This window comes from Pan troglodytes, chromosome 10 (assembly GCF_028858775.2).
Source record: "Pan troglodytes isolate AG18354 chromosome 10, NHGRI_mPanTro3-v2.0_pri, whole genome shotgun sequence".
In the NCBI taxonomy this organism is placed as follows: Eukaryota; Metazoa; Chordata; class Mammalia; order Primates; family Hominidae; genus Pan; species Pan troglodytes.
In genome coordinates, this window is record NC_072408.2 from 112,323,427 (window position 1) to 112,348,495 (window position 25,069).

General features: G+C 40.6%; 1 protein-coding gene across 1 annotated transcript in view; it reads left to right on the plus strand.

The window, feature by feature from the left end:
* Positions 1-4,454: 4,454 nt before the first annotated feature.
* Positions 4,455-25,069, plus strand: part of LOC134807506 (uncharacterized) — a 39,808-nt gene continuing 19,193 nt past the window's right edge. Inside the window, exons 1-2 of the mRNA XM_063786025.1 lie at positions 4,455-6,260; positions 8,327-8,446. Coding sequence (XP_063642095.1) covers positions 6,228-6,260; positions 8,327-8,446 — 153 coding nt within the window. The 5' untranslated portion in view covers positions 4,455-6,227. The remainder of the gene's footprint in view (positions 6,261-8,326; positions 8,447-25,069) is intronic.

A 25,069-nucleotide genomic window follows, 5' to 3' on the forward strand; every position in this document is an offset into this window, starting at 1 on the left:
GGTTTTTTTAAAAATTAAAAAAATGTTTTTTGAGATGAAGTCCTGTTATATATCGCCAAGTTGCTCTCCAACTCCTGGGCTCAAGCAATCCTCCTACCTCAACCTCCTGAGTACTGGGACTACAGGTGCGCTACTGTGCCCAGCTACTTTTATTCATTTTTTGTTTTTTTAGAGACAGGGTTTCACTATGTTGCCCAGGTTGGCCTTGAACTCCTGGCCTCAAGCATTCCTCCTCCCTCAGTCTCCCAAGTAGCTGCGACTACAGGTGCATGCCACTGAGTCCAACTGCATCGCAAGTCTAGATTAAATTTCCCTTAGGTTCTTAATAAAATTTCTTGAAAATTCTGATCACAAAGATGGCACCTGGCAAGTTCCCGATCCAGGCAAGTTGGCTGGAGCACAGGCAGAGAGCGTGCGGGAATACAGTGGGGAGAGCACCCAGGCCACACTGATGCCTCTGTCAGACTGGGCCCCTTATGTTAAGGAAGACTGTGTCGATCCTTGGAGGGCAGAGAAACCATACTGTCCACCACTGAGGCAACAGGGAGAAATGAGATTGAGCTGTGCTAAGAGAAAAGAACGAGAGCTTCTGGGAAAACTCAGACACTTGTAAAAATTCCACCTAACCTGGGATGTAAGGTGATGTGCTGCTAAGATGGGTGAGTAGCTCAAGCTTCAGCAGGCAGCCAAAGCAGTCCTAGTCCCCTAAAACAGTGCCCCAGAACTCTGGGCAAAGCCATCGGAAGAGGGCCTGAACCCAGAATTAATAAAGCGGAGGGATACGGAGCCTTCAGTGTGTTTCAGGCTCTGAGACTTGGTAAGAACACATGAGAGAGAGGTGGGTGTGAGAGAGAAAAGGAGAAAGAGAGGAGAGAGAGAGAAAAAAAAAAGAAGAGGAAAGACAGAGGAGAGACAAGGAGAGACAGACAGTGGCAGGGGTGGGGTGAAGGGAGCAGGAGGGGAGACATAGTAAGGAAAGATAGAAGAGGAGAAAAAAAAAGAGAAGAAATAGGAGAGAGATATGGTATAATCAGTCTGCTTTCAATTGCAAGTGACAGTAACCAACTAAAACTGGTTTAAGAAAAAAAAATTAACAGAAAGAATAGAAGCAGCAAAAAGGCTGCCAGCAACTCCAGACGTATTCCTATTTTCTCAGGATCCCTGAAGGACAGGTGCTTCTCGTTTTTCCTTTTTCTAATAGTTACAACCAAAGTTTTGGACTTTGGATTTCATTGACACAGATTGGCCAACTTTGAGTGTCCTGACCAGGATAGGGGGATGTCAGGACCAGCCAAACCAGATGGATTAAGAAAGGAGGAGATTGGTTTCCCAAGGAAAATCAGTATGCTGTTACTAAAAGAAAGTGGAGTAGATACTGGGCAGGTGAAAACAACAGATCTCTACTATACATGATGAGGAAATCAGAGAGAGAGAGGGAGAGACAGAGAGAGAGAGAGGGAGAGACAGAGAGAGAGAGGTGGGAAGAGAGAGACATGAGAGAGATTAGAGATGAAGATGGGAAAGTTATTATAAAAGAGGAAAGAATGAAAGATGAAAGAAAAAAGCATTTGAGAGAGTAGAAAAGAAAGAAAGGCAGAAAAATAGAGAAAGAGGGAGAAAAGAAGGGAGAAGGAAAGAAAGGAAGGAAAGAATAAAAGGAAAACGGGAAGAAGAAAGAGGGAAAAAGAAGGAAGAAGAGAATGGAGAAAGAATGGAAGGAAGAAAGAAGAAAGGGAGGGAGAGGTGTGTTTACCTGCATGTGTGCATGAGAAACACAGATGAGTAACACAAGGTGTGGCAAGCCTCTGCTACAACTTAATATCATGACCCAGGATCTCCAAACAGACCAGATTCTAGGAAGAGATGAAGTCTTACTGAAGTTCCTACTCCCTTCCCTCTCTCCTGAGTGTGGTCCCAGCCTGCATCATCCTTATCTCACCTATTTCCACCCCAGTGGTATCCTGGAGCCTCTGGAGTCTCTTGGGAAATTGTAGAATTGTCTCCCCAGTGTCATTGCCATGCTTTGGTCCAGGAGCCCAGGGGCTTCAGTCTGCCATGTGTTTTCAGCGTATGGCTGCCTGAAAACACATCTGTCAACCTTAGCATTGGAGAACAAAAGCTTGGGTTTGACATGAAAAGGACAGCAGAGAAGCAGCCTTGACCTAACTGCCATGTGGCATTCCTAAGCGCGCAGAGCCTCAGCCTGGAAGATATGCACAATACTTGAAAGAAGCCTTTTATCCAGGCAAGAGGGGATAAACACATCTGTATGGCATTGATTTCCCCCTCCTCCTTTCTTTCTGGGATTTGGAGCGGGGTTAGGGGGAGGAACAATGAAAACATTTGAAACATCTGACACTGAGTTGGGGTTGTGGATAGGCAGCATTTGGGGGGAAATGAAAGGTGAAATGCCAAATTTAGTTTGGCTCTTCTTTCTTTCTGGCGCCGTTTTTTTCCTCTTACATTCAACCCATATTTTCCTTTTAGCACCAGTGGGGGTGGTGGATCATGTAACATTCCTATTTAGCACACACATAGCTTGCCTTGTCTTGAAAGCGAAGCATGCACTGACAACGGAAACCTCACAACCTCCCGAGTGGGAGACAACCTTAGGATTCTGGCTTCCAGGATATTTATGTTGGTTACTGTTTAGTGTGCTGAACACCAGCCGGGATCCCTTGACTCACATCTGAAACGGGATTGGAATCTGAAGGCATAATTCCTCTGCTGGAAACACAAAGGTTGTAGGTATACAAGAACACACAATTATATTGAAGAAGAAATAAGCCATTTATACAAGAGGGGACCAACTATACCCATGTGTCAGGAAGAAAGGGTTTGATACGTTATGTTCTGGAATCAATTGGGCCGTTTTTCCTGAAGCTCACCACACAACCCACTAGGACAGTCTGGGCTCTGCTATGGTCTCCCAGATATCCCAGGGAAAGGCTCAGTGAAGGTGCAGGCAAAAACCAGGTAAGAGAAATCATAAAATGAATCACCCAAGACTCATGATACCTGATACCGTTTATTTGGTTACATGGTGTGGCAGACCTTGGTTCAAACTCCAGATGTTTTATCTAGTAGCAAGATGGTCTTTGGAAATTCAACCAACCTTTCTGAGTTTCAAATTTTTAGTTTTCAAAAATGAGGATGTTGTGAGATTTAAACGAAAATACAATAATGTATAGGTAAAAGGCTTGATATGGTAGAAACGTAGCAAATTCTAAGTAACCTATATTATTTCCTGCCAATGTGTTCCCAACTAGGGTGTAAGCTTCCAGAGTGCATATATACTAATTTTTTGGATTTCTATAATACTTTAATGCTTTGTAAACTTACATGGATTTTTTTTTAATCAAATGTACATTGGTTTATTATAAAATTTTTTCCCTACTAAGATGGATTTTAGAGTACCTTTTTGAGGAACTCTGCCTTGAACCCTGACCTTGAACCCAGGTCAAGAGTTTTTTAAGAAACCATTTGATTAAGATATAAATCACATACTATAAAGTTCAGCCTTTAAAAGTGTACATTTCAGTGGTTTTTAGAATATTCTTAGAGGTGTGCATCCATCACCACTATCTAAATCCAGATAATTTTCATTAACCCAAATAGAAACCCTATACCTATATACCTATTGGCAATTTCTCCATTCTCCCACTCTCCCCTTGGAGGCGAGGCAACCACTGTTATATTGTCTGTCTCACCATGTCTACAGCTATATAATGACCTATGGATCTGAAATGGTGTCGACTCCCTCCAAAATGCATTTGAGTTAAGCGGAGGACAGATGACACAGGAGAGGAAAATCAGGATAACATTTAAGGAAAAAGAGCTGAAATGGACACTGGGTGCCCAGAAAGACAGATACTTTACTTCTTCTCCATGTAATGATTCTGCCACAAACATCTTTGAGGTTTATGTTGGCCAGCAGATAGCCACTAATGATAATGTGGGTATGGAGCAGCTGAAATGGGACTACTCCAAATACACATTGAATTTTGAAGACTTATTATAAAAAAAGGGATGTAAAATACCTCATTAATACTTTTCTTATAGTAATTGCATGTTAAAATAATATTTTCAATGTACTGTATTGGGTTAAATAAAATATATTCTTCAGTGAAATTCACTTATCTCTTTTTATTTTTTGTAATGTGGCTACTAGAAAATTTAAAGTTACATTTGTGGTTCACATTATATTTCTGTTGGATAGTGATGCTCTAGATGCTTCTAGATTTGTTTTTCAACTGCCTGTCTCTTGAGATCAGGGGCTGTACATTATTTATTATTTTTTTCTTTAGTACAGGGCTTTGTACATGCTATGCACTTAACACATATTGTTGAATGAATATTGTCTGCCCTTAATGATTCCTCATTTCAAATAAGATGAAAGCAAACTTCCTTGACAATCTGACTCCAACATTGTATTTCAAACTTCTATCCAAAAGGAGGTTGGACCATATCTCCTGGGCTATGTTTTGCTCAAAGAGGCCTCTATACTCCTCCTTCCCAGTCCAGCCTGCAGAGACAATGGAGCCCAGGGTACAGGAGGGAGAGGTGAGTGAAAGTGTGTGTGGATGAGACATGCTGTTTTATGAAGAGTTGTTCATCTCTTGATGTTTAAGACCATAGCTTAGAGAACTTTCATTCTCTAAGGCTCTCTAGATTTTTAAGAAATTACTGAAGCATTTCCCTTACTAAATCCAGTCATTTGCTACATGCAACTTGGACTTTCTGGAAACTTCTGAAGATTCACAGAGTCCCTAAATGTCCTTGTCCTCCCTTTGGCTTAAATTAGTTCATCTATGTTTTGGTCACTTTCAGCAAGATGAGTTACAAGAACCCAGTCAGGCCAGGTGTGGTGGCTCACGCCTGTAATCCCAGCACTTTGGGAGGCCAAGGCAGGTGGATCACAAGGTCAAGAGATTGAGACCATCCTGGTCAACATGGTGAAACCCTGTGTCTACTAAAAATACAAAAATTAGCTGGACGTGGTGGCATGCACCTGTAGTCCCAGCTACTCAGGAGGCTGAGGCAGGAGAATTGTTTGAACCTGGGAGGTGAAGGTTGCAGTGAGCCGAGATCACACCACTGCACTCCAGCCTGGTGACACAGCGAGACTCCATTTCAAAAACGAAACAAAACAGAACAACAACAACAAAAAACCCAAAAAGAACCCAGTCATCACAGAATCTGGTACATGGCCTGTGGGTGGTAGATGCTGGCCCTTCACATGAACGGTTCCATGGTCCTCATCCATGACAGAGTAGGACCTATGACCCAGATCCTTTGGCAGTGAGTTCAGTGCTCTTTCTTCTTATGCCATGCTCGGCCATGAGGAGAAATCCTGAAGTTCTGCACATTCTTTGAAAAAACACAGTGATGGAAGTGAGACAGATTGTGGGCACAGGGCCATAGCCCTGTTGAATCTGCACTTGTTCCACAAGGTTTGAGTTGTTCCCTCAGACTTTCAGAAAATCATTGTTGTGCTAATGTTTCTTCTTGCTTTCTTTTAAGGAAAAGTGTTTGAGAAGAGTACAACACAGCCACCACCATTTTTTCCTAGGTCAACAAGCATGCCTGTGCTCTGATAATTAAGAGTCCTAATGATACACATCTAATGGTAAAAAGTTCAGGGTTACTGACTTTAGTCATGGCTGGATCCAGGTGTTTAACATGATTTTATCAGGAAGTTGCTTCTCTCTCTGCCTCTGCCTTCCTTGGCATTGAATTCATTTTTAGGATGGGTGGGGGTTTACTGTTGAGGTGGTCACTGGCAGCTCTAGGTTTATGTTCTCACAAATGAATGACTCTTTCTTGATCACACCAGCAGTACTTCTAGGATTATCTCTTATTGGACCAATTTATGTCCCATTTCTACTGCTGAGCCATTTCATCAGTTCATTGTTAAACCATTCAAACAAAATACATTGACTGCTTTCCATGTTCCAGCAGCCACACACTTTTTATGAGGAGCCTTCAAATATTAAAATAAAGGAATACTAGCAGTATTTTTTAGGAATAATGTGTTTTTCAAGTTCAATGCTATATTACATTAAGCACTGTGAAGCCAGGCTGTGGGAACAATAAAGCTTTTTTTGATGAACCTCAAAATTGCAAATTGAGGTGGTGAATGACAGTCATCTCCTTTTCTCTGAGGAACCCAAATGTCAGAAGGCACCCATGTCTGAGGTCATCCTTCCTTTGAAATACCTGCCACGATGACTGCAGCTCCTGCATTTTTCCCTCCCCAGGTGAGCCTGGGCATCCCTATGGGAATCCTTGCCCATTCCACACACCCATCTAGTTGCTGCCTGCCTCTGCTGGCTCCAGGACTGCTGCTGTCTTCTTTCCATGTGCTGCTGCTTGCCCCTGGTTGACTTTCAGCTGACACAGGAAAGCTCTTTTTGAAGCTGCTGCCATTCCTTCCTGTATAGAATCCAGGACCGTCTTGTTTTCTATAGTAATGGCAAAGATTGGGCTGAGTCTTTTGACAGGGTTCTACTGGATATTTTGGGGGAGAACTACAAGGATGAGAGAAACCTTACTACCAGACAGAATTGGGCTCAGAGGTTCCTTTCCCAGGGCTCTCTGAAGGGTTCTCTCTTACTCTTGTCCATCTCATCTGCTCCAACAGAAGCGTCCTCTAGTGTGTCTGTGTCTCTATGTCCAGGTCCCAGTGAGCGCAGGGCTCAGAGACATGAAGGAGTAAGTCATGCCTCACTCATCCCGGGCTAAGGCTTTAATTTCCTATCTCAGCACCTCCTTCGTCCCAGCATAGTTAAAAATACGAATATTCATTCCCTTCAGGGAAGACCTGCTTCTTGTCGCTACACACAACTTTACTCTTTAGCCTTCAGTAGATCAAGGTCACTAATACGTAAGTCACAAGGTCACTAATACATAATATATAAGTCCATATAGCAATCCATTTCCCAAAATGTGTGTTTTTCAGTCTTAAATAACAGCACAGTGGTATAGCAGCAACAGGTCCATGCTGAGATGCACCAAACGCAGTCCTGCTTCTCTTCCTTGTCTCATCCTCTGTGAGGGGAACAGATGGGGACCTTTAACAGTTCCTTCCAAGCACCTGTCTATTTGATTTCCGATCCTCCTGCAAACTATCTTTTGAAATGGAACATACCCAACTCTGAAAGAATAAAAAAATGTTTAGCTATGGTAGTCGATGAAATCCTCACAGAAAAGAAACTTTTTACCCCCAAAGGCAATAGTGTTCACAGAGACATAGCTTTAGGAGGCTCTGAGCATAACCAAACAGGTATTGAGCTTGTTTGTCTAAATTAGATGTATTTAATCTATCGGATTCCTGACTTTCTTCAGATGTTCTTGCTTTACTTTTGCATATTGTACTAGTGTTCTCCAGAGAAACAGAATCAATAGATTTACTTATTGATTGATTTTATTTTATTTTTTTCTTGAATAAAGCATGGTATAGTCATTAGTTACAACCCTTAGAACAGTCATTAGGCCAGTCATGCCATAAGACAAGCCCTCAACTCCATCTGTGGCAAGGGGATTTGTTTGCCTGGACTTTTGGAAAATACTAGGATTCTAATTACACCCCAAATTCAAATTGTGTGGGTGTTGCTTTCTTTTCCTGAATCAGATAATACAAGCTGATATAAAGCAGATAATAAAAACATGTCATACTTCAAAGGCCTTGTGAACAAACATCCTTTCACAATTTTTAGATGAGATTTTGAATGTATAAACTTTCCCTGCAAACATGTTCTAGGGATGACTCAGTTTCTTTTAAAATCTGTGTAAGGCTGGGCGTGGCAGCTCAAGCCTGTAAATCCCAGTACTTTGAGAGGCCAAGGAGGAAGGATGGCTTGAGGCCAGGAATTCGAGACCAACCTGGACACCATAGTGAGACCCCCGTCTCTACAAAATTTTTAAAAAATTAGCCAGATGTAGTGTTCTGTGCCTGTAGTTCTAGTTGCTTGAGAGGCGGAGGCGAGAGGATTGCTGGAGCCCCAGAGTTCAAGGTTTCAGTGAGCTGTAATTGTGCCACTGCACTCCAGCTTAGGCAACAAAGCCAGACCTTATCTCTTAAAGAAAAAAAACTTCATAAACAGCTCAATGTTAGTGAATTTTCACTGACTATATTAGAAGACACTGAAAATAATTCTGCCAAGAAATTCTCTGCAGAAACTTAGACAATTTCTGAACCACCTTTAAATCCTCCTATTGATGGAGGCTTGGAGGGCATTGTGTTAGAGGGGCACGTGCCACTGGTTGGCTACTCTGAGGCAGACTCTGCACCCAGCAGTGAATATTTGTGTGGTTTTCTCCACAGGTCCCGTGGGAAGATCTCTGTTATCTCTTTGATGAGATCATGTATGGAGGCCACATCACAGATGATGGGGATTGCAAACTGTGTCGGGTGTATTTAGAAGAATTCATGAATCCATCTCTGGTAAGACATTTGTAAATTAATTAACTTGTAATTTCACTGAGGAAAAAATTCTGGTAAGAATTTTATAAACTAATTATACTATGGGTAATTCTTTTTTTTTTTCTTATACTTTAAGTTTTAGGGTACATGTGCACAACTTGCAGGTTTGTTACATAAGTATACATGTGCCATGTTCGTGTGCTGCACCCATTAACTAGTCATTTAACATTAGGTATATCTCCTAATGCTATCCCTCCCCCCTCCCCCCACCCCACAACAGGCCTGGGTGATGTTCTCCTTCCTGTGTCCATGTGTTTTCATTGTTCAATTCCCACCTATGAATGAGAACAGGCAGTGTTTGGTTTTTTTGTCCTTGCGATAGTTTGCTGAGAATGATGGTTTCCAGTTTCATCCATGTCCCTACAAAGGACATGAACTCATCATTTTTATGGCTGCATAGTATTCCATGGTTTATATGTGCCACATTTTCTTAATCCAGTCTATCATTGTTGGACATTTGGGTTGGTTCCAAGTCTCTGCTGCTGTGAATAGTGCTGCAATAAACATATGTGTGCATGTGTCTTTATAGCAGCATGATTTATAATCCTTTGGGTATATACCCAGTAATGGGATGGCTGGGTCAAATGGTATTTCTAGTTCTAGATTCCTGAGGAATCACCACACTGACTTCCACAATGGTTGAACTAGTTTACAGTCCTACCAACAGTGTAAAAGTGTTCCTATTTCTCCACATCCTCTCCAGCACCTGTTGTTTCCTGACTTTTTAATGATTGCCACTCTAACTGGTGTGAGATGGTATCTCATTGTGCTTTTGATTTGCATTTCTCTGATAGCCAGTGATGATGAGCATTTTTTCATGTGTCTTTTGGCTGCATAAATGTCTTCTTTTGAGAAGTGTCTGTTCATATCCTTCTCCCACTTGTTGATGGGGTTGTTTGTTTTTTTCTTGTAAATTTGTTTGGGTTCATTGCAGATTCTGGCTATTAGCCCTATGTCAGATGAGTAGATTGCAAAACTTTTCTCCCATTCTGTAGGTTGCCTGTTCACTCTGATGGTAGTTTCTTTTGCTGTGCAGAAGCTCTGTAGTTTAATTAGATCCCATTTGTGTATTTTGGCTTTTGTTGCCATGGCTTTTGGTGTTTTAGACATGAAGTCCTTGCCCATGCCTATGTCCTGAATGGTATTGCCTAGGTGTTCTTCTAGGGTTTTTATGGTTTTAGGTCTAACATTTAAGTCTTTAATCCATCTTGAATTAATTTTTGTATAAGGTGTAAGGAAGGGATCCAGTTTCAGCTTTCTGCATATGGCTAGCCAGTTTTCCCAGCACCATTTATTAATAGGGAATCCTTTCCCCATTTCTTGTTTTTGTCAGGTTTGTCAAAGATCAGATAGTTGTAGATCTGTGGCATTATTTCTGAGGGCTCTGTTCTGTTCCATTGTTCTATATCTGTGTTTTGGTACCAATACTATGCTGTTTTGGTTACTGTAGCCTTGTAGTATAGTTTGAAGTCAGGTAGTGTGATGCCTCCAGCTTTGTTCTTTTGGCTTAGGATTGACTTGGCAATGTGGGCTCTTTTTTGGTTCCATATGAACTTTAAAGTAGTTTTTTCCAATTCTGTGAAGAAAGTCATTGGTAGCTTGATGGGGATGGCATTGAATCTATAAATTACCTTGGGCAGTATGGCCATTTTCACGATATTGATTCTTCCTACCCATGAGCATGGAGTGTTCTTCCATTTGTTTATATCCTCTTTTATTTCGTTGAGCAGTGGTTTGTAGTTCTCCTTGAAGAAGTCCTTCACATCCCTAGTAAGTTGGATTCCTAGGTATGTTACTCTCTTTGAAGCAATTGTGAATGGGAGTTCACTCATGATTTTGTCTGTTATTGGTGTATAAGAATGCCTGTGATTTTTGCATATTGATTTTGTATCCTGAGACTTTTCTGAAGTTGCGTATCAGCTTAAGGAGATTTTGGGCTGAGACGATGGGATTTTCTAGATATACAATCATTTCATCTGCAAACAGGGACAATTTGACTTCCTCTTTTCCTAATTGAATACCCTTTATTTCTTTCTCCTGCCTGATTGCCCTGGCCAGAACTTCCAACACTATGTTGAATAGGAGTGGTGAGAGAGTGCATCCCTGTCTTGTGGCAGTTTTCAAAGGGAATGCTTCCAGTTTTTGCCCATTCAGTATGATATTGGCTGTGGGTTTGTCATAGATAGCTCTTATTATTTTGAGATACGTCCCATCAATACCTAATTTATTGAGAGTTTTTAGCATGAGGCGTTGTTGAATTTTGTCAAAGGCCTTTTCTGCATCTATTGAGGTAATCATGTGGTTTTTGTCATTGGTTCTGTTTATATGCTGGATTACATTTATTGATTTGTGTATGTTGAACCAGCCTTGCATCCTAGGGATGAAGCCCACTTGATCATGGTGGATAAGCTTTTCGATGTGCTGCTGGATTCGGTTTCCCAGTATTTTATTGAGGATTTTTGCATCGATGTTCATCAGGGATATTGGTCTAAAATTCTCTTTTTTGGTTGTGTCTGTGCCAGGCTTTGGTATCAGGATGATGCTGGCCTCATAAAATGAGTTAGGGAGGATTCCCTCTTTTTCTATTGGTTGGAATAGTTTCAGAAGGAATGGTACCAGCTCTTCCTTGTACCTCTGGTAGAATTTGGCTGTGAATCCATCTGGTCCTGGACTTTTTTTGGTTGGTAAGCTATTAATTATTGCCTCAATTTCAGAGCCTGTTATTGGTCTATTCAGAGATTCAGCTTCTTCCTGGTTTAGTCTTGGGAGGGTGTATGTGTTGAGGAATTTATCCATTTCTTCCAGATTTTCTAGTTTATTTGCGTAGAGGTGTTTATAGTATTCTCTGATGGTAGTTTGTATTTCTGTGGGATCAGTGGTGATACCCCTTTATGATTTTTTATTGCATCTAGTTGATTCTTCTCTCTTTTCTTCTTTATTAGTCTTGCTAGCAGTCTATCAATTGTGCTGATCTTTTCAAAACACCAGCTCCTGGATTCATTGATTTTTTGAAGGGTGTTTTGTGTCTCTATTTCCTTCAGTTCTTCTCTGATCTTAGTTATTTCTTGCCTTCTGCTATCTTTTGAATATGTTTGCTCTTGCTTCTCTAGTTCTTTTAATTGTGATGTTAGGGTGTCAATTTTAGATCTCTCCTGCTTTCTCTTGTGGGCATTTAGTGCTATAAATTTCCCTCTACACACTGCTTTGAATGTGTGTTCTCATTGGTTTCAAAGAACATCTTTATTTCTGCCTTCATTTCGTTATGTACCCAGTAGTCATTCAGGAGCAGGTTGTTCAGTTTCCATGTAGTTGAGCGGTTTTGAGTGAGTTCTAGTTTGATTGCACTGTTAATCCTGAGTTCTAGTTTGATTGCACTGTGGTCTGAGAGACAGTTTATTATAATTTCTGTTCTTTTACATTTGCTGAGGAGTGCTTTACTTCCAACTATGTGGTCAGTTTTGGAATAGGTGTGGTGTGGTGCTGAAAAGAATGTATATTCTGTTGATTTGGGGTGGAGAGTTCTGCAGATGTCTATTAGGTCTGCTTGGTGCATAGCTGAGTTCAATTCCTGGATATCCTTGTTAACTTTCTGTCTCAATCTGTCTAATGTTGACAGTGGGGTGTTAAAGTCTCCCATTATTATTGTGTGGGAGTCTAAGTCTCTTTCTAGGTCTCTAAGGACTTGTTTTATGAATGTGGGTGCTCCTGTATTGGGTGCCTATATATTTAGGATAGTTAGCTCTTCTTGTTGAATTGATCCCTTTACCATTATGTAATGGCCTTCTTTGTCTCTTTTGATCTTTGTTGGTTTAAAGTCTGTTTTATCTGAGACTAGGATTGCAACCCCTGCCTTTTTCTGTTTTCCATTTGCTTGGTAGATCTTCCTCCATCCCTTTATTTTGAGCCTATGTGTGTCTCTGCATTTGAGATGGGTTTCCTGAATACAGCACACTGATGGGTCTTGACTTTTTATCCAGTTTGCCAGTCTGTGTCTTTTATTTGGAGCATTTAGCCCATTTACATTTAACGTTAATATTGTTATGTGTGAATTTGATCCTGTCATTATGATGTTAGCTGGTTATTTTGCTCGTTAGTTGATGCAGTTTCTTCCTAGCCTTGATGGTCTTTACAATTTGGCATGTTTTTGCAGTGGCTGGTACCAGTTGTTCCTTTCTATGTTTAGTGCTTCCTTCAGGAGCTCTTTTAGGGCAGGCCTGGTGGTGACAAAATCTCTCAGCATTTGCTTGTCTGTAAAGTATTATATTTCTCCTTCACTTATGAAGCTTAGTTTGGCTGGATATGAAGTTCTGGGTTGAAAATTCTTTTCTTTAAGAATGTTGAATATTGGCCCCCACTGTCTTCTGGCTTGTAGAGTTTCTGCCAAGAGATCATCTGTTAGTCTGATGAGCTTCCCTTTGTGGGTAACCCAACCTTTCTCTCTGGCTTCCCTTAACAGTTTTTCCTTCATTTCAACTTTGGTAAATCTGACAATTATGTGTCTTAGAGTTGCTCTTCTTGAGGAGTATCTTTGTGGCGTTCTCTGTATTTCCTGAATCTGAATGTTGGCCTGCCTTGCTAGACTGGGGAAGTTCTCCTGGGTAATATCCTGCAGAGTGTTTTCCAACTTGGTTCCATTCTCCCCGTCACTTTCAGGTACACCAGTCAGATGTAGATTTGGTCTTTTCACATAGTCCCATATTTCTTGGAGGCTTTGTTCGTTTCTTTTTATTCTTTTTTCTCCAAACTTCTCTTCTCGTTTCATTTCATTTATTTGCTCTTCCATCACTGATACCCTTTCTTCTAGTTGATCGAATTGGCTACTGAGGCTTGTGCATTCTTCACGTAGTTCTCATGCCTTGGTTTTCAGCTCCATCGGGTCCTTTGAGGACTTCTCTGCATTGGTTATTCTAGTTATCCATTCGTCTCATCTTTTTTCAAGGTTTTTAACTTCTTTACCATGGGTTCGAACTTCCTCCTTTAGCTTGGAGTAGTTTGATCATCTGAAGCTTTCTTCTCTCAACTCGTCAAAGTCATTCTCCGTCCAGCTTTGTTCTGTTGCTGGTGAGGAGCTGCGTTCCTTTGGAGGAGGATAGGTGCTCTGATTTTGAGAATTTTCAGTTTTTCTGCTCTGTTTTTTCCCCATCTTTGTGGTTTTATCTACCTTTGGTCTTTGATGATGGTGACGTACAGATGGATTTTTGGTGTGGATGTCCTTTCTGTTTGTTAGTTTTCCTTCTAACAGTCAGGATCCTCAGCTGTAGGTCTGTTGGAGTTTGCTGGAGGTCCACTCCAGACCCTGTTTGCCTGGGTATCAGCAGCGGAGGCTGCAGAACAGCAGATATTGGTGAACAGCAGATGTTGCTGCCTGATCGTTTCTCTGGAAGTTTTGTCTCAGAGGAGTACCCAGCCATGTGAGGTGTCAGTCTGCCCCTACTAGGGGGTGCCTCCCAGTTAGGCTACTCGGGGGTCAGGGACCCACTTGAGGAGGCAGTCTGTCTGTTCTCAGATCTCCAGCTGTGTGCTGGGAGAACCACTGCTGTCTTCCAAGCTGTCAGACAGGGACATTTAAGTCTGCAGAGGTTTCTGCTGCCTTTTGTTTGGCTATGCCCTGTCCCCATAGGTGGAGTCTACAGAGGCAGGCAGGCCTCCTTGAGCTGCGGTGGGCTCCACCCAGTTTGGGCTTCCTGGCCGCTTTGTTTACCTACTCAAGCCTCGGCAATGGCGGGCGCCCCTCCCCCAGCCTCACTGCTGCCTTGCAGTTTGATCGCAGACTGCTGTGCTAGCAATGAGCGAGGCTCTGTGGGCATAGGACGCTCTGAGGCATGTGCGGGATACAATCTCCTGGTGTGCCATTTGCTAAGACCATCGGAAAAGCACAGTGTTAGGGTGGGAGTGACCTGATTTTCCAGGTGACGTCTGTCACTCCTTTCCTCGGCTAGGAAAGGGAATTCCCTGACCCCTTGTGCTTCCCGGGTGAGGTGATGCCTCGCCCTGCTTTGGCTCACGCTTGGTGCACTGCATCCACTGTCCTGCACCCACTGTCTGACAATCTCCGGTGAGATGAACCCGGTACCTCAGTTGGAAATGCAGAAATCTTTCATCTTCTGCGTCGCTCATGCTGGGAGCTGTAGACTGGAGCTGTTCCTATTCGGCCATCTTGGCTCCACCTGATTTATTTTATTAATTATGGGAATTGGTTCACATGGTTATGAAGGCTGAGAAGTTCCACCCTCTGATATTTGCAAGCTGGAGATCCAGGAAAACTAGTGGGGTAATTCAATCCAAGTTTGAAGGCCTGAGAACTTAGAGGGTAGGAGGGTGTGTTGATATAAGTCCTGGACTCTGAAGGCCAAAGAGCTTGGTGTGAGAAAGCAGGAGAAGATAGATGTCCCTGTTAAAGGAGAGAGAGAATTTGCTCATCCCTGATCTCTTTGTCCTATTCAGGCCTTCTACAGATTGGATGATGCCCAGCCACACTGGGGAGGGCAGATCTGCTTTACCAATCCAAATATGAACTGGATATTCTGCCAATCCAAATATGCCAATCCAAATATGAACCTCTTCCTGAAACACCATAACAGGCACATAGAAATAACGCTTAACTAATAATGTTAAAATTTAGTATTAAATAATAATGTTTAAATAATGTTTATAGGGGCACCTCATGACCCAGTCAGGTTGACACATAAAATTAACTTTTACATGTAGCTAAAAAATCACCAATATGGTTTTCTTGAAGAAAGAAAGAAGGAAAGAAAGAAAACCTGAAAAATGGTTTGGCTTATCCCAAAGGTGAGATCAGGTTTTGGTCAGGTTCCTAGCCGGCACACTCAGAGTCTTCCATGCACAATCCTACCTTAACTCTCATGTTTTTATCCTCTACTACTAGCCAGTGTGTCATTGGCTTCAGCTAGAACAAGACCTTCACTCTCCCTTGTAGGTTCTGTGCCAATTCAGCCTCCACACTTTTATTTATGTTGTGATACCACTGGGTTCCCTCTCAAATTCTGTCCAAATCCCATCTATCCTTCAAGGGCCTAAAGTCAACCTTGTCTAGGAAATCCTCCTGAACTAGCACACTGAATTTCCATCATGTTTTATTTCTCTCAACAATTTGGACTTATTTAAGTTGCAGATAGGAAAAATGAGGTGAAAGATCTATTATCTAACTTCATTATTTTAAAAGAGGGAACAGCTTTGACTAAACACACCTTGATTTGTCCATTGAGGGTACAAGAAAACTCAAAAGGCATGGGTTTTGGTGGGCTCAGAGGAACAAAGGGAGATGGTTCAGTTGCTCAGACTGAGGGAAAAAAGAATCATTGGTTTTCTGCTTCTGGTGGGGGAGTAGTGGGGAGAAGAGAAAAGAAGAGAGGTGATGAGGAGGAGTTGTGGGGAGGAGAAGGAAGAACCAGTGAGATCAGCTGAGGTGGGGCTTCTGAGAGCTGAAGAGCAAGTTCCCCATGGCGAAGGGCCTTTACAAGGGGGAGTGTTTGATATTCATTGTGAAGTTGTTTTGTGCTTTGTTGATGTCATTCCTTTTCTCTGCTTCCCCCACACCTCAAGGAAAGTCTGACACTCTCACAAGAGCCTTGAGCTGGCAGGTTTTTTGCAGGGAATTGAAGAATGAGCTGGGTTTTATAGCTGGGTTGACAGAGTGTGAATATGAAAGCATGGGCGAAGAAAAGCAAGAGGCTGGACATAATGACTGCACCCAGACTTTGGAGAAATCTTTGGGAAGAATCTTTGAGGAGTTCTAGTTGATTGTGACCATATCTCAGGGGCTCACAATGGGGCTTCTCTGATTATAGTCCCAAGGTCCCACTCCTCCAGAAAGCTACTTCTCATTCTTTCTTTGTTCTTTCTTCTTCATTCTTTCTCACTTTCTATGATGTCTCCTCCCTATTCCTTTCCCGCTCTTGTTTTATCCTGTCTTATTTACAGCAATTTGGCTTCTCTCATCCTTTTATCTTCCTTCTCTGTAAGCACGATAAAGACCTGGTAATGAACCAAATGATCAAGAGATACTTCCTTTTGGAATAATTGGAGGTAGAATGCAGAGGAGGTAGATGCAAATCTTTATAGTTTAATATATTTTTGTATCCATCTTACACTCATCTGTACAAACACATGTATACATATAGGTCTTATTGGAACCCCCAGTTTTTAAGTTCTATGACAGTAGGGACCATGGCTTTTTCATAAGTACCCTTTCTGTCCCCTCACAACCATCCAGCGTGGAACCAACCATATAGCCCTTAATCAATGAATTATAGAGGACCTTTAGTGAGTTACATGACATCTTGGGAGGAGGGAGGAGATAGAATGGAGAAGGGGATGGGATTGAAATTTATAGAGCCTCTATTGCATGCCAGGCCGAGTAGAAGGCACTTTACATGTAACATCTACAGTATACTTAATGCCCACTATGCATCCAGCATGCTATGCAAGTTCTTATTTAATTCTTACTGCTGGACTATGTTACTCAATTTCAGGAGTTGTGCAATATGGCGCCCATGTTCATAACCATCATATAACACAGATATCATGAGTACTATTGTACAGGTGAGGAGTGTGGGCTTCCAAGAAGCATTAACTCTGTCAAGTTTCCATAGCTAGATTTGCAGAAATGTAATATTTGCCCTGGTCTTTTTGACTCCATGGCCGTGGTCTTTTTTTCTCACTTCACCACAAAACAAATCTATTTCAAATATTTGATGATAAGATATGTAGAAGCCAGGAATGAGGAAGCCGGTGCTCATACCCAATATGGTATGGAGTAAGAAAGGAATGGGTGGACACAGGATGACACATTCCACTCCAGTTGCGCTTCTCAAGGGAGATACTATTGACATACTTCTCCTGGACAATTTTTTTTATCATGTGGGAATGTTCTGTGCATGACAGGATATTTTGTATCCTTAGTTTTTGCCCAGTAAATGCCAGGAGTGCTCTTTCTCTTCTTGACACCCCCAAAGTAAATACTCTCAGACATTTCCAAATTTCCCTGGAAGAATAATACCACTATAGATCAAATTGCCTCCTTGAGTGATTTCCTAAACCCCCTTTAGGTTTAGTCGTCAATAGTTCTGTGTAGAAATGAATGAATGGATGAATGGTCAGGACTAATTGCAGGCACAGACTGCTTTTGTAAAGGCAGGTTTAGATGGGATATTCCTGTGGCCTTGGATTACTTAGATCACTGGGGACTTAGGACAATGCCCAAATGGAAGTGTGATGACCCAGATGTGAGACAAAGGACCCAGAAGGCAAACATCGTCTGCTCTTCAATTTACCTCTAACCAGACCCTTTCCTGGTGCTTTCAAGGCTGCGAAATGAAGATTCTGCCTGCTCAATGACAGCCCCAAGTGGGAACAGAGGGAGGGAGGGAGGGAGGGAGGGGCGGCAGCCTCACTGTAGTAAAGTGGAATGCCATCGCCCTCCACGCTAATGCAAACCAGCTGCCGGCCGGCCCCAGCTTGCGATAGAACAGGCGGAATTCTTGGACACTGAGTTATTCTTAGAAGCATGTGCGCAGTCCCCTGGCAGGGCTCACTGTGAACCGGCCGTTGCCAGCCCCCTGTCAGGATGCTGTGCCAGCAGACTCAAGAGTGATTGTTCTCGCTTATGAAAAATAACTTTGGGATTTTAATTTCAAATTACCCACAGAGATGGGGCTGGATATGGAGAATATGGTGCTAAGGGCAGAGAGGAGAGTGAGACAAAGGACAAGGAGGACAGGGAACATCACCCATTCATTCAGCAAATACATATTAAGTATCTGCTGTGTGCAGATACTGGGGTTCTCATCACACCCAGACTTCCATTTGAACTGGGTGGACACAGGTGAACAGTTGTCTAGACCCTGAGAGTGAACACTCCCACATGCTTTTAGGTTCTGTTGATTGAGTGCTTTTTGTGTGCCAGGCTCTTTACATCAGGGATCTCACTTAGTCTTCACAGTAGCACTGTGAAGTGAGCAGCATTGCTCCTGTTTTACAGGAAACTGAGTGTTGGAGAAAGAATCTGCCTAAGGCTTCACAGCTATCAAGTGGCAGAGCCAGGATTTGAACTCTGGCCAGCAGGCTTCTGCCTTCACGCCTGTGTTGAGCACCAACTGTATGCCAAGGTCGAGTTAGACATTGAGATTGTGAAGCCAAATAAAGGGGCTGAATCTTAGCCCTTAAGTCTCTCTGTTGAACTGTCTATGGGAGCGACAGGCATATGACAAGGAATTATAATAATGGGGTTTGTAAAGCAGGAGATCAGAACTATGGATAAGCTCCACTGGAATGTGGCAGGGCCAGCAATCAAAGAGGAGGGAATAGTTGGGTCTTATGTAGGGAAGGTGATGGAAAAAGGGCACTTCAAGCAGAGAAGCAGCATGGGCGATGGGCTGTGGGCAGGCAGGTGCAATGGGCTTAGTGGAGCTGCAGCGCAGGATACACTGAGGAGATAGGAGATGAGATGACTGGAAAGGCGAGCAGGACCTGACGGTAAAGGGCCTCGTAGGACAGACCTAAGAGCTGGAACTTTGTCCTGGAGGAACTGAAGACTCCTCTGTCCAATCGTTTAGCCACTTGCTCATTTAGTGTATATTTATTGAGCACTCACAGTATGCCAGGCATTCTACATGTAAATAATTTTAAGCAGGAAACAGGTGCATGAGTTTTACTTTAGAAAAAAAAATTCCTATGTGGAAAGTCATTAAGGGGCCTCCATGGTGGCCCAGGTAAAAGGTGATCCAAGAATGACCAGTGATAGCAGCTGGGAGTTGAGAGACATACATGAGATGTCCACTTGACACACGTAGGGGATGAAGTGAAGCTTATTTCCTCTGCAAAGCTCATTGATGAATGCATGCTCGCATTATGGGGAGTACCTGCAAATGCGGGTTAGTATCTAGCAAACCTATATATGTCTGGTCCTGTCAGCAGAATTGCATGTCCATTAAGGAGCATTTGTGTTTGGTTCCAAGCCCATTTATGTCATTCTTAGTTATTAATTACTTAATCCAGTATTAACCCCAAAATAAAATAAATTGTGCCAAAAAAAGGGAACTGTTTCTATCAATGCTGAGTTGAAAGCTTTGTAAAGGCAGACTAAGAACTGCTAAAACTTACTATGGAATTGGGTGTGGATGAGACAATGAAAGGATTGGGAAAATCATAAAATTCTAGCAAGATTCTTTACTCAGATTGCTTTACAAGGGTCTTTAAGGTCTCTCTCAACTTCAAAGAAACTGATGCTGGAAATTGTAGATGATGCATTGAAGGGTGTGGTGTATGTAAGAAAGATGACAAGGAGCTGCAGTCAGCAGACCCATTCTCAAAGAAAAGCCTTGGCTCCACATCAAAAGAGTGGTGAATGAATGTGCATTTATATGTTTTAAGTTAAAATTAAACAGGTTTGCAGTATGTACGTATCATTTTTTAGCTTTAAGTAAAGTTTTTATTGAAGTATAACATACATTGAAAAAAGCTCACAGATCTAAGATTATAGTGGGATGTGTTTTTGTAAAGTGAACACCCAGCATAACCAGCAACCAGATCAAGGACCAGAACTTTGCCAGCACCCCCAAATCTTTCCTCATGCCTTATTCCAAGCATTACACACTCCCATCTCAAATGTAGCCACTACTCTGACTTTTATCAGCATTAATGAATTTCACCTATTACATAAATCAGAATTTTTTTTTTTTTTGCTTGGAGCTTAACTTGTTTTGCTTGGCATTATGTTTGTAAAAGCCCTCCATGTTGTTTAGTGTTGCAATAATTTGCTCAACCTCGTTGTATAGTATTCTTTGAGCTATGTGTTGGTACACAGTAAGCACTCAGTAAATGATAGTCAAATAGAGATGTGAGTGACCTTTAGTAAGACAACACCTGGACAGCTGTCCACCATCTGAGTTTGAATGGTGCTCTGGAAGTGTTGAATACCCCCAGTTTATCTATTCAGTCTACCCTGAAGAATATATATGTTGTTCCTAGTGACTAGCTATTATGAATAGTGCTACTATAGACACTTTTATACAGATCTTTTGATGAACACACGCAGGCATTTCTTTTGAGTGTATATCTAAGAGAAAAATTGCCAGGTCCTAAGTTGTACATATATTCAGGTTTAATAGATACTGAGGAAGAGTTTTTCAAAGTGGTTGTGTCCATTCTGCTTCTGTTTGTGGAGTAAGAAAGTTCTAATGGCTTCCGCATTCTTGCCAACACCTGATATTGTCTATGTTATTGTTTCTAATTATAGCTGTTCTTGTGGGGGTAAAGTGATATCTAATATTTTTGTTTGCCTTTAATAAATCTTTTATTATGGGATAATTTTAGATTTACAGGAAAGTTGCAAAGACAGTGCGAAGAGTTCCTGTATAGCCCTCACTCAATTTTCCCCATTTGTGAACATCTTCCATTACTGTAGCATCTTTGTCAAAGTGAAGAAACTGATATTGGTAGGTTACTATTAAGTAAACTCCAGATTTTATTTAGATTTCATCAGTTTTTTCCAGTTTTATCCTCTTTCTGTTATAGCAACCCTTCTTCCAGGGTACCACATTGCATTCGGTTGTCATGCCTCCCTAGTGTCTTCTGGTCTGTGATAGTATCTCAGTCTTTCCTTTGTTTTTTATGACCTTGATAGTCTTGAGTGATACTGGCAAGCCCTCCTATAGCAAGTCCCCCATTCTGGGTCTGTTTGATGTTTTTCTTATGGCCAGAATGGAAGTAAGAGTTTTTGGAAATAATGTTACAGAGGTAAAGTGTTCTTCTCATTACACCAAAATTAAAGAGTACATGACAGCCACATGGCATCATTGATGATGTTAACTCTCATCACTTGGTGAAGGTAATGTTCTCCCCAGATTTCTCCACTGTGAAGTCACTATTTCTCCTTTTCTCAATCCTATATTTTGGCAGTGAATCACTATGCCTAGCCCACCTCAAGTTGGGAGGAGAGGGAGACTTAAGTTCTACCTTTTGGAAGGTGGAATATCTAGGTGTATTACTTGGATTTTTTCTGCAAGGAAGATTTGTTTAATCTCATTTGTTCACATCCGTAAGAACTCATGTTAATTAATATTAATTAACATGAGTTAATTATAATCTTTGGGTTGTAATCTAATACTACATTATTTATTTGTTGCTCACATTTTTTCATCTCTGGCAATTGGGAGCTCTTTCAGGGTGACTCCTATGTTCCTTTAATGTGCCATCCCCACAATCCTTTTGCTTTTAAAGTACTTTCTTACTTTCTGGTACTACAAGATACTCCAGGTTTATATTACATTTTCCCTGCCCCAGCCTCACCCATTTCTTTAAGAAGCCCTGATTTCTTTTATTGGAGAATAGGATTTAGAAATCAAGATCTCAGTGTGTGGTGTCTCATTGTGGCTTTCATTTGCATTTTCCATGAAGAGTGTCACCTTTCCAAATGTTTATTGGGCATTTTTATATTTCTTTTAGCAAGGTGTTTATTCAAGTCATTTGCCTATTTTTTTTACTGGAATGTCTATATTGTTTACTTATTAATTCAGACATTATTTCCTTTTTTATCTATTCTGGATTTTAGTTCCTTCATTAAATATATGCATTATAAATATCTTCTTCCACCCTGTGGCTTGTCTTTTCATTCTAATACTAGTGTCTTTGAAAAGGACATTCTTCATATTATCACGGTACAATTAGTCACTTTTTCCTTTTATGGTTCTGTTAATAATTATTAGAATGTTTTCCTATGTTATCTTCTAAAAGTTGTATTGTTTTATGTTTAGATAATAAAATACACCTGGAATTGATTATTGTGTGTAGTGTAGGGAGGGGTTAAGATGAGGTTTTTTTTTTTCCATATCCAACTGACTGCTCCCATTTATTGAAAAGACCATCCCGTCTTCACTGCAGGCATTTTCATCTTTGTTTCTGAACTCTGTTCAGTTCTGTAGGTCTATTTGTCTATCCTTTCACCAATACTACACTATTTTAATTACTGTAGTTTTATAAAAGTTTTAATATCTGGTAGTATAAATTCTCAGTTTTTAAAGTTCTTCAATATTATTTTGGCCATCCTTGGCACTTCTCATTTTTATATAATGTTAAAACAGCAGGTGAATTTTCTCTGGCACAAACACATACACACACACACACACACACACACACATACACACACCCTACTTACTAGGAATTTTATTGAGATTTCATTGAATTTATAGATCAATTTTGGGAGAATTGACACCTTTAAATGATCAAGTCTTCTTCTCCATGAAAATATAGCAAATTCTTCCACTTATTCAGGCATTTTAAAATTTATCCGAAGAATGCTTTTCAGTTTTTAGGATAAAAGTCTTATTTATATTTTGTTTTCATTTTAAGTATTGACATTTTAATGTTATTTTTTGAGGTAGCTTTAAATTTTTCACTTGTAATTGTTTATTGACAGTGTATTTAAAATATTATTTAAAAATATATTGATGTTAGCTTCCCTTCTTTTTTTTTTTTTTTTTGTCACCCAGGCTGGAGTGCAGTTGTGTGATCTCAGCTCACTGAAATCTCCACTTCCTGGGTTCAAGCGATTCTCCTGCCTCAGCCTCCTGAGTAGCTGGGATTACAGGTGCACGCCACTACGCCCGGCTAATTTTTGTATTTTTAGTAGAGACGGGGTTTCACCGTTTTGGTCAGGCTGGTCTTGAACTCCTGACCTTGTGATCTGCCCGCCTCAGCCTCCCAAAGTGCTGAGATTACAGGCGTGAGCCACCGTGCCTGGCAGCTTCCCTTCTTAATTTAATTATTTGTCTGTAGAATCTTTTGGCTTTTCTATGTTCTTTTTTTCCTCTTTTTCAATCTATCTACCTTTTAATTATTTTTTCTTTTCTTATTACACTGGTTATGACCAGTGCAATTTTGACTAAAGTGCTGTTAGTAGATACTTTTGTCTCATTTCTGATCTCAGATGAAAAGCTATCAAGATTCCATTATTAAATATTAATGTTTTCTATAGTTTTTAAATATATATATAAACTCTTACAGATTTTTAAACTTCTATTCTAGGCCTACTTTGCTATTATTTTTAAAAATCATGAATGGATGTTGGCTTTATAAATGCTTTTGAACTTATTGAACTGATCTTACGATTTTGCTCCCATATTGTATTAATGAGGTGAATTATATTGATTGATTAATTTCGAATGTAAAATGCAATTCTGCATTATTGGAACAAACCCAACTTGGTTGTCATATATTATTCTTTTTATATATGGTTAGATAATATTTGGTTATAATGTTTTCACATAGGTTTATGAGAGACATGACTAATAATTTTCAATTCTTATGTTCTCATCAGGCTTTGTTTTCAAAGCAATGCTGGACATTATAGATAAATTCGGAAGTTTGCAGTATTGTTTTTACTTTTATTTAGAGGAAATTGTTTAAGATTAGTGCTATTTCATCTTTAAATATTTAGAGGATTTCACCTGTGAAGCCATCTGGACCTGAAGATTTCTTTGTGGAGGCGTTTAATTACAAACTCAATTTTTAAATTAGAGGACTTTTTCTTTTTTTAAAAATCCTGTGCCAGTTTTTCAAAGTTTTGCTTCTTTTCTTTTCTCGTTTTCTTTTCTTTTTTAAAGGAATTTCTCCATTTCTTCTAAATTTTCAGGAAAAACTCTAGGATTCTTTGATGTTCCTAAAAATACATGGTTAAGCCAAAATGTGGTAAAGAAGTCAAGATCAAAGCATAGTGTCCAGGTCCTCTCTGGCCCAGTGGTTAAAAATGTGAACTCTGGCACTTTTCTACTCTTTAGTCTTTTTAAAGATAAATTTTAAATGCAAACAAACAAGCAAACAAACAAACAATCAAACAAAAAAACTTGTTTATTCAGCTGCAGCATTGGAACCCTAAACAGTCACTAGACAAGGAATTCCAAGGTGAGAGTTTTCAGCACATTTCTGCTTGGTCTCTTATCCTTCTGCTCTGAGGGAAAAAGAGGGTTGGGCTCAGTCCTCTATGCCTCTCTTCTCTCAGGAATCTTGGTCCCTCAATTCCTGGCTGCCCTGAAAGCTCTGAACTATAATTTTTATCTCCCCAACCCTCCAAGAGCGTTGCAGTTTTTGCTGACATCTTGGCTCTTAACAGTTGTCCTCTGTCTGGATTCTTTGAAAATGCCACTAGAGGAAAATGGCTCACCTCTGTGGTTCTCTTCTCTCCAGGATCTTGACTTCTCAAGTATTGGATGCTTTAGCAACTCTCTGATGCCTTCAAATAGACATATTTTTGTATTTTAGTTGGCTTTTCTGCTTTTTTCTTGGCATAAACATTGGTCTGCTGTAAGTTACTCAATATAGGTAGTAGATATCTGAATATATCTTTTTTATTAACTTCTCACTTTAACTGAATTTTTGAATTAACCCATTCACTAAGAGTCTTGGTTGACAAGAGATAAGACATCTGCTACCATGATGATCATATTAATAGTAAGTAGCAGCTAAACATCCATTGATAAGTCATGAGGTACCAGATTCTCTGTTAAATTATTTATATGTATTCTTTCATTTATCCTTCTAAGAACCCTGGAGGTAGGTACTACTATC